Source organism: Haplochromis burtoni, unplaced genomic scaffold, assembly GCF_018398535.1.
Source record: "Haplochromis burtoni strain Fernald_Lab_line unplaced genomic scaffold, NCSU_Asbu1 Contig_9, whole genome shotgun sequence".
Lineage (NCBI taxonomy): Eukaryota > Metazoa > Chordata > Actinopteri > Cichliformes > Cichlidae > Haplochromis > Haplochromis burtoni.
In genome coordinates this window covers 2,589,778-2,602,106 of record NW_024582370.1, presented here as the reverse complement: position 1 = coordinate 2,602,106, position 12,329 = coordinate 2,589,778, and the positions used below count along the sequence as shown (strand labels likewise).

At 40.6% G+C, this 12,329-nt stretch overlaps 1 protein-coding gene across 1 annotated transcript; it reads left to right on the top strand.

The window, feature by feature from the left end:
- The first annotated feature begins 1,331 nt into the window (after nt 1–1,331).
- On the top strand, nt 1,332–11,954 carry c1ql4a (complement component 1, q subcomponent-like 4). Its single transcript, XM_005914779.2, has 2 exons — nt 1,332–2,164; nt 8,581–11,954. Exons 1-2 carry the CDS (start codon nt 1,619–1,621, stop codon nt 8,758–8,760), a joined length of 726 nt encoding a protein of 241 aa, XP_005914841.1. The 5' UTR covers nt 1,332–1,618; the 3' UTR covers nt 8,761–11,954.
- The last annotated feature ends 375 nt before the right edge of the window (nt 11,955–12,329 follow it).

The window sequence follows — 12,329 nt, the reverse complement described above, 5'->3', positions numbered from 1 at the left end:
GGGGGGAGAGAGAGAGAGAGAGAGAGAAATCTAACAGGTGTAGACTAGGACTGCCCATGGACCAAGCGCTGCGAAAGGCGATACAGTGGACAGACCCTCTGGATAAGAGCGTCAGACCGGCGTGCGCTTTCATTTGGAATTGCGTAAAAAAAAAGTGTTCAAGCAAATATTTGCAAGGTTTAAATTCCTCCGAAGTTTATATCGTTTAGACTTTTTTTCTACCTGGAAAGAAAGGAGGGGATTACGCTCTGATCGAGAAACTCACTTTCTTGGCATTTCCTGCGCGCCCGTCGGCTCTCCAGCTCTCCATTTGGCACGGTAGCGGTCCAAAGTCCTTTAGTCATTTGATGGGACGCGTGAAGTACACTGAGTCACACAGATTTTGTCCTTCAGAAATTAAGGGATTATAAAGAGCCGATGGTGAGTTTATAATTTTTCAGTTTTATTTAGCAATTTACTTTTAACCACAGACTCGCTGCAGATATTTTGCATGAATAAATAATCACCTGTAAAAATATGTATATATGTTTGGCATATTTCTACAAAAATGAGTCCTATATTTATTTTAAACTGAACATTTTAATTCCATCACTTTATTTTAATTTCATTGTTTTACTTTTTTTCTTTTAATGCTGTGCTTCATTTAAATTGTGTACATGTGTGTAATAAGTCAGACCAAATCAGTTACTGAGTGTCTCTGCTCTTTTTACCATCCTTTTTAGATCCAGCTATAGCCAGAAGAGGAACGTTTGAAAAGCACGCCCAAGTCAACAAAATCGCTTTTGGTTTCCTGAAAAACATCTTTTTAATGTGAACAGATAAAAGTTGGAGGTCATAGGATGATTGTGTCAGCCAGAGATCTTTGATGAACTTTTTTTTTAAACTTTCAGCCATGGCATTAAGTGAGATATACACATGAAGTGAAATCTTCTGCTTTGGAGGGAGGACTTAAAAGAAGATTTTTCAGTGAAAAAAACAAAAACTAAAAACACAAACTGTAGATTATTCTTCATCCAACAAAACAAACAAACCTCTACTCCCTCTTCAGTGAGATGAATTTGGCACCAGCTCTCATTTCAGCATACTTGTAATTAAGCTCTGGTTTCACAATCACCATCTCACTGCCAACTACCGTTTCTGCTTGATGCTGAAAATTGAACAGAACTCTAGGACTCCAGGAGAAGTCAGAAAAAGGCAAAGCAGACTTAATCAATTAAATTGTGTTTTTTGTACCATGTCACCACAAATCTGAGACATCGAGATTCTTGTGCTTACTTCTCTAAAAACTGTGGCGTGTGAAGTTTGTATTATTTCAGTCATATAGTCATAATATTTTGAACCCTGGACATTTAAATTTTCTCTTGGATTTTCTCCCTTGGTTGTTTCCTTCGTGGCTCTCTGCCATTTTGTCCTCTCATTCATAGTTGCTCTAGTGATACGCTGTTTCCCCACACCCCCCCAAGTCCTCCTCGTCTCTTTTGCAAATCATACTGGTTCTCTGAGAGGCTTCATCCTGGCCGGCACTATTCCAGCCAAGGGGGAAGAGGACTTCCTGACGCTGGCCGCTTCACGGCTCAGCCGCAGGAAACGCGTCATTGGAGCTGCTGTAGGTGTAGCAATGGTTCTAATACTCTTGGTTGCCATTCCCTTGCTGGTCCACACAACCAAAGGAGGGAATGCTGGAAATGCAGGGAGCCATTATGAAATGCTTGGAAGCTGCAGGATGGTATGTGATCCCTACACCACGTCTCAGCCAGGCCAAGAGCTGACAGCTGCGTCTCCACCCCCCCAGGATTACTCTGGAAAGAAGATAAAGTCTGGGCTTCGAGGGCCTCCAGGGATCCCTGGGCCTCCAGGAGAACGTGGACCCCCTGGAGAGCCAGGAAAACCAGGGCCACAGGGTCCCCAAGGTCCAGGCCCTGGTGGCTATTCTCCCTCACTCTACACTCCCAAAATTGCCTTTTACGCAGGGCTACGAAAGCAACACGAAGGCAATGAAATACTGAAGTTTGATGATGTGGTGACAAATGTTGGTAACTACTATGAGCCGAGCACCGGCAAATTCACCTGCCCACTGCCTGGCATCTATTTCTTCACCTACCATGTTCTAATGAGAGGTGGTGACGGGACGAGCATGTGGGCAGACCTGAAGAAGAACGGACTGGTGAGTACAAGTGTGTGCGTGTGTGTGTGAGGATGCGCATGCATGAAGACGCTGAAATAGAGAATGTATAAGTATGTATTTGTATGTATGCACACACATGACCATGCAGCAGATTTATTTATTTTTTATTTACTGCTGACCATCCCGTCTTACCATTGACTCATATTCACCTCTGTAACATTGAGCTCTTCAGATTCAGAGCACATTCCACTTAGCAGGTGGCAACATGACAGCCAAAGAATGAAACGGCAATCTTTCTCCTCATTAAGGCGAATTCATGCTATACAGTCTAAAACTGCGGCTACAGGTATTTGCATTCCCACATGTACTGTGGCTAAATGACAAGTGGCAGAATGCAGCCGCTGCTGCCGAAAGGAACAGTCTAATTAGTAAGTATCATACACAGAACTTGATTATCGCCTAAACAGAAGTGCAAAAGAGCACAAGAGAAATGTCTGTCAGAATGTGGACCAGCCAGTTTACACCTCAGCTAAATAAATAATGAATGTAAAATTGACAGTCCACTCATCCCCTCTTTCATTCCCCAGACACTAATTAAAGACAGAGGGGCTGACGGGGGGAGGGGAGAGGAGAGGTGGGATAAATCACAGGGATTTTATCAGAGAACTCCAAATTCAAGAAACATTCTTCAAGTTTCTTTTTACGCATTCATTCATTCATCAAGGACTCTGAATGCAAATGCACTCTGCTCTGAACTTACTCTCTAGACATGTAGTGTATCAAGGACTGTCGGTCAACATGGCTTAGTGCTGGTTCATGCGTACAGTTTACTTTATCATTGCAGCTGTGCTAAAGTAGGATGATTAAAACTTGGTTTTGAAGATGCAAAATTAATTGTTTAAAATAATTCATCACCCAATGTTTGATATTTGATGCACTGTTATATATGCCTGAGACCACAAAGGTGAATATGTGTTTAAGGCTGTCTGCCTAATGCTCCATATTGTCATTCAAGTCATTTTAGACTGCTAAATAATTTATACATCTTAGATGAGATCCCCTGAACACCCGCTATACTTTCCTCTCCTAACCCCTTCCCAGCTTGTTCATTGATTCTCCATTAATTATCTTTTCACTCAACTCAATTATTTAACCTCACCCAGGTCCATTTGACACCCGTGAGCTGGCCTCTTTAAACAGTTCTGTTAAATAGAGCACTCACCTAACAGGGATCTACCCAAACAGAGCTGCCTGTAGATGGAAATGGAGTGTAAATGAAATTCTGCAGAATGCCTGATCATGTTTGGAGTTATTGAAGCCCTGAGGCAGGCGGGTATTGTGCCTGAGGCCAGTCAGTGGCTAGGGTTTACTAAAAGGGCACTGTGTTTGACAGGTTGCATTCCTGGCTATAGAATCAAACAGCCTGTTTTACCATTGCCGTAGGTGCTGAAGCTTTATTGGATATTTTTCTCTGCCTGCTGCTTTTTTTCTTCTTCTTTTTTTTCTGTTTTTTAGTCGATCGAATTGCCATTGCCACAAATTTGCCTTTCAACTTGTGTTGTTACCTATCTAACAGGTAAGGTCATTTATAACCTTATATGTTGTGTTGCGGCAGCCAGGCCAGGAGAATAATCTCAGAAAGATTCAGCAAGAATGAATGAAACACGAGAGACCGGACATGGCAGGGACATGCTGAGACGTCCATTTAAAGACTCTGAAAAGGGAGAGCAAAACAAGACAAGTGAGTTGATGGCAAGATCAGGGGTGGAGCAGAGGAAGATAGATGACTTAATGGAGGTATGGAGACAGTGGGCTGGTAGACGATGCATCTGGGAGGCTGGTGGTGAAGGCCAGGATGAGATCAGGCATGATGACCAATGGACTCCCACTCAACACGTCTCGACTTGACAAGTGATCAAGGTCGACTAGAGAAAGAGAGAGCGAGCGAGAGAGAGAAAAACAGGTCTTGCGAGCTCTGTTTATGCACTAGTTGAGCAAATGTAATGCTTGTTAGAGACACTGTAAGATGAGTGCATTAATTAATTCAGAATGCCAATAAATGCCTTCTGGAAACATTCGAGTTGTATAGCTTCACTTTTATCTCAACTGATAATGTTTAAAACTAGCATGCTGCATGGAGTCTCCGAGTGTGTCATGTGACATGATCTCAGGAGGATGCGCTGACTGGGGCGAGGCTTCCATGGGATTCCTATAGATCCAATACCTATTACCTTCAATAAATCCCCTCCCTGTAAAGCCTACCTGCACACACCTCAATCTAACTTTCACAAATCATTGCAGCATGACACCGTTTCAGAGCCAAGGGATTTGTGATTGAAGGAGGGAGGTCACACTTCAGCTGCTTCCATGTTTGTAATCGACTTAGAGTTTAATTCTAAAGTACGACGTGAAATTTTGATTAACACTTTTCTTGCCCAGCTGATTAACTGCCCTTTATATTATTTGCACTGAACACAAGAAATAAAAATTGGTAAATATGCTAGATATCTATTATATCATTAAGATACTTAACGATTCAATGCATCCAGCCTTGCTCTGCAGAAGACTGTCAACAAGCCCTTCTCATTGTTGACAGCGCTCTTATAAATGGGTTGAATCCCTCCTTCGTCAAATCACTGCCTATAATATAAGAGTTAAATTCTAGTTAATATTCTAGATTGGTAACAAATGCTATTAGTACAGACCCTGCTAATGTTGGCATGCTTTATGCTGTGAAGGATGATAATACACCACTGAATGTCTCTCCTTTCCCCTCATTAACTGATATGCGAGCTGCTCACCTACACATTTACAATTCTATAACACTCCACTCTGTACATATCTATGTATTAAACTTTCTTGCTGCAATATGCAATGTAGACAAATAGACACCGCTTCGACTCTCATTTTATCTCTCCCTTGTATTTTCATCTTACACGGGCTCTTTTAATAGCTCAGTTAAAGGTCAAGTTATCTCACACAGTAATGTTAAAATGTCATCACTTGCTGTAATGACCGGTACCTGAATTAACTCCCACAGAAGGAGGCGAAGAGGGAAAGCCATTGATACACAGTAAGATTTGCTGTCTGAATTCTGATTTTTGTTTAAAATCTGCTTATATGCTCCTGATTAAACACAATAATTAAAAGAAGTCACAGTGCACACAGGTGCCACAGACCACTGGCTACAATGCAGAATGGCAGGTAACAGCAAGCTAAGGCACGGTTCGGTGCTTAAGTCGCTTGTCGCCATGTAATCCCTGGGCTCCCAGAGGAGAGGGAAAACCTATTCAATAAATAATCTATTTCCACAACATCGTGCCCCCCACCCCAACACCCCTGCCATGTGCAGGAGTCCCTTAGGTAAGTTTAACAGCTACTTTTCTATTGTCTCCGCTCTAAGAGGTCAGTATATCACAGTGAATGAATCCTGTCAGTTTTATTACCAGTGGAGCAAAGCACCACAGATAAAAACAAGACTTCATATACCCCCACATCTCCCTGGTCTCACAAAATAGCCTCGCTTGATCAGTCTGTTACTCTAGGCCCCCCTTCCTCAACTCTCTGGTCCTTGTTTTTCTCCACTCTCCCTTCATTTTGTCTATCCTTGCCTGTCTTTTGTGCTGCGGCTCCACTTGTATAGAAAATGACACTGCAGCTGCTCCTTACACCCCCCCTCCTTCTTTCTCGCCCGTGGCCCTCAGCTCCCAGGCGTGTTTACTGGAGGCCCTATAATGAAAGGGCTAGGCGGAGACAGAGACAGCCACAGGCAAGCCCCGGGGGCCCCTGCCTCACGGCTCACAACCCTTCCAACTCCAGGATCAGCACTGTATGCTGCCTGCTTCACAAGGATCAGTTTGTGTCCTCCAGCCGTATCCATCTCTTCTGCCGGCTTCCTGCCCTAATCCCACCACGTCTCCCTCATGCCTCTCTGTCTGGTATCTGCATCACTGGATGGGTTGTATTATTCCTTCAAGCACAGAAACACAAGCTGAAGTATCTATTCACATAATGTCATATACTATTTAAATTAGATTTGCTGAGTGATCAATGCTATTCTTATTTATAGATTTAAATTTATTTTTATAAAAGTCGTTAGAATATGAGATGGCCTGAGGGATGAACAGAGCTCCCCGCATCGCTTTCCATGACACTGTTTGGCCAAAATAATGAGCTGGATGACATATCCCTGGTATCAATAGGAAGTCACAACAACAGCATCACTGTCAGAAGCAGCCAGTGATGCAAATGTTTTATTGGCTGTCACTACACATGTCAAGCAGAACAATATAACCTTTATAGATGACAGTGTATTGGTTTTGTTGTTTGAGAGATGGTCTTCTGAGGGTCTAAGAAAGGGTAAATTACAACTAATGTTTAATTAAACTAATTGGTCAGGCTGGTTAGCACAAGGGTCTCCAAAATTAGAAAAAAAGTACGGGTCAAATCTTAACAAAAATTGTATTTGTTATTTGCTAAATGCCTAATATCCATTTTCTAAATGATGTAAATGTTTTTCTTTTTAGGCATTTAAATGTGAGTCAACTGGTGATGATGAAAAATACATGTGAGAAAAGTTGCTTTTGTTGATATTGCTTTGAATATAGAGAAGATAGCACTAACATGGACAGATAATGATTTAAAGAATGTAAGACTCAGTTAGCTTTACGAGAAGCATGCAGTTGGTTGGTTATTAGGTCTTTTTGAGATAATCTTTCACAGATTTAGGAAAATGCAAACATTATAGGAGCAGGCTAGCTGCTTAAATGAAAGGAATTAAATGAAAAGAAACAAAGTGTTGAAATGCATCTTTTTTAAATAACACATGCTAAGAAATATGAATAGATCTAAAACAGTGAGAAAAAGCTATTCAGATAAAAGTCTTTTTAAGGTTATCTTAATGTAAAAATCCCCCAATAAACTACATACTATATATGAAGCATTCCCTGGTGGACTGGAGAATATACCTGTATTCCATCAGGGCATCTAATGTAATGAAACAAGACTGTTGGAGTAGCCTAACAATAGCTGTGGTTAGTTTTACTGAGTGTCTTTTATGCTGCGAGCCCTCAGAGACTGACTTCTCAGCTCCTTAATCAATCTGGTTTAGAACGGACAGGGCCATGCTTAACAACTGGTCACCAACATGCAGTATCGTCTCATTTAGGACCACCTACAGATATTATTCCCGCAATACAATCCAACTCCAGGCTGGACAGATGGTTAACAGCATGTTCAGTTAAGGGAAAAACAGATTGGTGCAGTGGGAAACAAGCATATTTTTTCAGTTACAGTAATTCGAGCCGTGTTGCTCTGCGATTGACTGTTTTCGAATTGATGCATGCTCATTGGGGAGAAAGAGGCACCGGTGACGGGAATGACATGATGGTAGTTGAGTTGCAGATCATATTCTGTGGCTGTCATGGATATGTGCGTGGCTTGTCTGGCTGCTGACATAGATTGAGTGCTCCCACCGTAGATGGACACTGAGCCAGACATAAGGCCACTGATGGCTGACATGTGTCTGATGATTGGAGGCGCTACAACAGAATTATTGATACATCCTACTTAGAGGGCTTTCTTTCTTTTTTATTTTATTTTTTTAAGGAGTGCTGATGTTCTGTGCATTTTTAAACACTGAAACCGCTTTAATATTGTTTAAATTAAACTCTGGATTGCCTGAAGATTATTCATATTGCAAGGTATATACTTACTATCTGCCCCCCTTACATGTATATGCAAGTTTAAATAACACACTTAATACAAATCCTATTTCTTGTACAGCAGTAACTCAATCTAGGCATGTGTATTTGTCCACACACAGCAAATCCAATTAAATGTGTTAACAAACAAGTAAAGATCCACTGCTGCCTGCTCAATAATACCAAACTCAAGCACAGCATGCAAATGTGAAACTGTCTAGCTTAAGCATAGCCACTCAATATCATGCATATTGAGCTGGTCCAGCATCATAAGCAACAGGTCAATAGATGATGTGGATAGTGATGCTGTTTCTCGGCTGAACCACTTTCCCCATAGACAAAACGTTGTCTCCAGTGAGTCCGCTTGTCTCCACCACCATGCAGCTCTCCATCACCCAGCATTTTGCCCTCAAGTCCCACGAGCAGCTGATCAATAAAAGACATAGTAGCTGTGTTCACCTCTGAGGTTACAGGTCAGTGTCCCATCCATGTGTTTAAGCAGCATCATTGATGGAGGTTATGTCACAACCATAACTCTGAGGTATAGGCTGTAATAATGAGTTACAACCCAACCTAAAATAAATGAATATTTTTTAAAGAATACAGTTTTAAAAATAAGCATAATGTGATGAATGTGGAGACTGATGCATGACACTTTTTGCTACAAGGAGCTCTCGCTGACTATGAGGCAGTTGTTTGTGCAGTTTTGTCCGTGTTCTAATTGTCAATGTGTATGTCCTCTGTCGGTGACAGGTAAGAGCAAGCGCCATTGCTCAGGATGCTGATCAGAATTACGACTATGCCTCCAACAGTGTGATCCTGCATTTGGACGTAGGTGATGAGGTGTGTGTGCAGCTGGACGGAGGGAAGGTCCACGGAGGAAACACAAATAAGTACAGCACCTTCTCCGGCTTCCTCATCTACCCAGACTGAATTTAATCCCCGCAGAGTGCGAACAATAAAAATAAATAAAACAAAACACCAACATATATATAGACACACTGACACTTACACAGACATATACATATGCAAATTGATGCACAAACACAGAAATGCAGTGCACACACAAAAATATGCACATAGATGAATACAAGCAAGCACACACACACTCATACATATCTGCATAAAGACATTTTGAAATTGCAGCGTACAACAAAGGAATAAATGAAAATCAGAGAAAAATGGAATAAGGTCAATCTGTGCCAATAGTCCTTTATTGGTGCCCTTTGAATACAAATATGAATTTCAGAATATGTACAATATAGGTGCAAATTCAAATTCTACATTGTGGCTCTAAAACATCTAAAGAATTGTAATGTATTATATATTAAATGACATTGTGCAAACTAGAATAAATGAAAGAGCTTAAGTCTGGCTGTCGTGCTGCAATGATGGTGTTAAGGGTGCCATTAATTAACAAAGCTGAGACAAACGTGTCGCAATCTTTACCTGCACAGTATTTATTTACACATTTCTGCTCCGCTTTCCAACAATCTGTTTGAATGGCCTGCATACATTTTGCAACTCATCATTGTAAAATACTTTCCTCTAAGCTTCAAAGTGAATTACACCAATTGAAATGAATTAAATCCCTGTTGTGATTCAGCGAGCATTGGGACGATACTGATTAAAGCGAGGCCATTTGAATAAACAGATGTTTGACTCCTCTCTTCTCTTTTGACTATGGCGCCGAATGTCACTTGGCAGGACAAAACAAAGCATCTGAACATTGCAAGGAAACATATCACAATGCATTTCATCGATGGCACTTTTGTGTACTGAAATTTTAATTGCCAAGTGCATTATATTGTGTGTGTTTGAGAGCACGTGCGTGTATGTGAGTACGTGGGCATGTTAATATGTGTGAGTGGATATATAAATCATGTAAGATACTGGGGAGGTGAAACATTGACAAGTCCAGTGTTTTATTTTCATTAAATGTTGTGCATTTCACACCTTACTAGAATTACACTGCCATGTCTGAGATACCTTGTCAAAGAATCACCATATGTAAAAGAGTCATTTTGGGATGGGCTATGAAGTATATTGAAACGTTTGAGTTGACAGTTGCTATTAAAAATATCTATACCTACACTTTCTGTGTTCTTGCATGTTGTTTTGGCATGGTGAAGGTCAGTGCTAAATATAGGCACCTACACTCATAAACACGCACACGACCTTTTTATTTTTATTTGAATTGACCAGCTGGACTGACTTGAATTGAGTAGATGACATGACTCCGTGGACCTATAGTCAAAATCGAAACGGCAGCCTGCTTCAGTGTGGATTTCCAATATATGTTAAGACACTAAGACACAAACAAATATTTGACAATATTGACCTCAGCTTATAAAAGGCTCCACTACGTGCAGGTAATGTATACATTTAAATGTAGAATCAGCTGTGCAAACAATCCAAACTGGTCTTGACAATTATCTATTATGCTTTTGACACAAAGCTCACCATTAACGAAAATATACAACTGTTTTCTTTGCAAATATTGGCTGAAATCTGAATTTACTTCTTGCAGCTCAGTGATTTTATGGATGTCATACTCGGCTCTTTCGTTCTCTCTTTCCCTTCCTCCCTCCAAATCTCACTCTCTCACACAGACACTCTGTTCCTCACCTAACCCAAACCTTAACCTTTAAGTGTAAAACTTAATTATTCACATTTTGGACACTAGATTTTTGTCCCTGTAAGGAAGATAATAATTTTATTATGCAAACAATATTTGAGTCCATGCAAAATAAGCAATGCCAGTCCCACACACTTATACCCTTTGGTCTCTTTATGTGAGACTATCATGAAATATCAGGACACATTATTTATAATTAAGGTACAATGCTATTGTAAACATGTTTACCAAGTTCCCTCACTCATTCACCTCAAATATTTGATAAATCAAACTCACGGTTATTTTCATTACTGTTTATATTCTCAACCCAAGAAAAAAAACATTGAAACCCATCGAAATTTCCTAAAGACGCATCATTTCATGTCTTATTTTTGTCCAGCAGCAATGCACGCTCAAATTTGAAAAGCTGGAACTAGTGCATTTTTGCCTCAGAAATTACTCGAGTGATTAGTTTTGGAATTTTCTGTCTATTGATTGAAAGACTGAAAATCTCAGCCCTGGTGTTTTTTCTTACCTACAAGCACCAAAATCATATTAAAAAGAATATGCGATCTCTTTTTAATCACATAAAGAATTAAAGTAATTGGGATTCCAGGGCTTTTTTAAAAGTTATCTAAGTGGATCAGTAGCTTTTAATTTCACCACAAAAATCTGTGCAAACTACTAACCACCTTTATGTTTATTAATAATCAATAAAGTCTGATATTACACATGAAATGATCAAGATTAAAAAAGGTGGGCAATATTTCAGATGATGCATAATTATTGGTGCATTGCACAAAATGTTTTTAAAGTTCACAAGAAGGCCCAAATGTGCTGTAAAAATAAAGTTTGCACACAAATTCCCAAATCTTGCTTTCTGTGAATAATTTCCCCACATTCAGGACCAGTAGCTTTTTAGAGTAGGCACTGCATCACTTTTTAAACCAGTAAGAAGGAGACATCATCTCCATGTTGAAGAGAACGCATCTTGAATTTTTCTTAGATCACTGGCTGAAAGTGAAGTATCTAATTACAGTAGAGAGCTGAAGACAGTCTAGACGTAAAGGATTTGGTGAATCTGTTGCTCCTGAGCAGAAAAAGGAGGATGTAGCCGCACCGCGCCTGGGCCCAGCCCCCGGCTCTCTCTCCTGGCAGATTCCAGTTGAAAGTTAATTGGACGGGGAGAGGTCTGAGACAGGCTGTGCTGAGGCCCATTAGTGATTCCCCTGTCGAATGCAGAGCCACGAGGATCACAGACTCACAAATAGGAGGATTAAAATAATCAATAGCCTTGACTTCCATCGACCACACACATACACACACACCGAGTAATTAGTGGACAACCTATTCAGCACTGGACTATGACACCCTCCTGAACCTTACCCCACACACACGAGCTCCACACTCCAATAGCTGTAGTGCCTAATGAGGGGAAATAGTTGTGGCTGCTTGTGAGGAAAGTGAAGAAAAGGTCAGGAAGCCACCAAACAGCCCTCTACTGCTCATGTCTGTGCTTTGTCATTTCCTCATTTCTCTGAAAATTTACAGCATGGCCAGAAGAAATATAAAAAACAAAACTTTTAATGCTTCTAAACAGCTGCTGCAAACAGATGAGATCCTACATTAGAAACTAGTGTCACCGGAAACAAACTCCTGTACAATAATTCTAATTTGGCTCAAGTCAGCAAAAAGGGCTTTTGAAGGCATGTCTTTGGTATAAACTGTAAATTCTGACAGTCAACCAATGCAAGTGTAGTTGTTTACACATTTGCTTAAGAAGTGAAAGATCATTGGTTTGATTCTGGGATGCAAAATCCCTTGGGGATTGCACCAGGAAGGGCATCTGGTGTAAAAATCAAAATCGAATGTGTGCAGCTATACG

Bases quoted from the DNA above. Each gene is read 5' to 3' on its own strand.
- c1ql4a (XM_005914779.2), top strand. From the start codon at position 1,619: ATGGTTCTAATACTCTTGGTTGCCATTCCCTTGCTGGTCCACACAACC. The intron at 2,165-8,580 runs GTGAGTACAAGT...TGTCGGTGACAG, and splicing joins ACCTGAAGAAGAACGGACTG to GTAAGAGCAAGCGCCATTGC.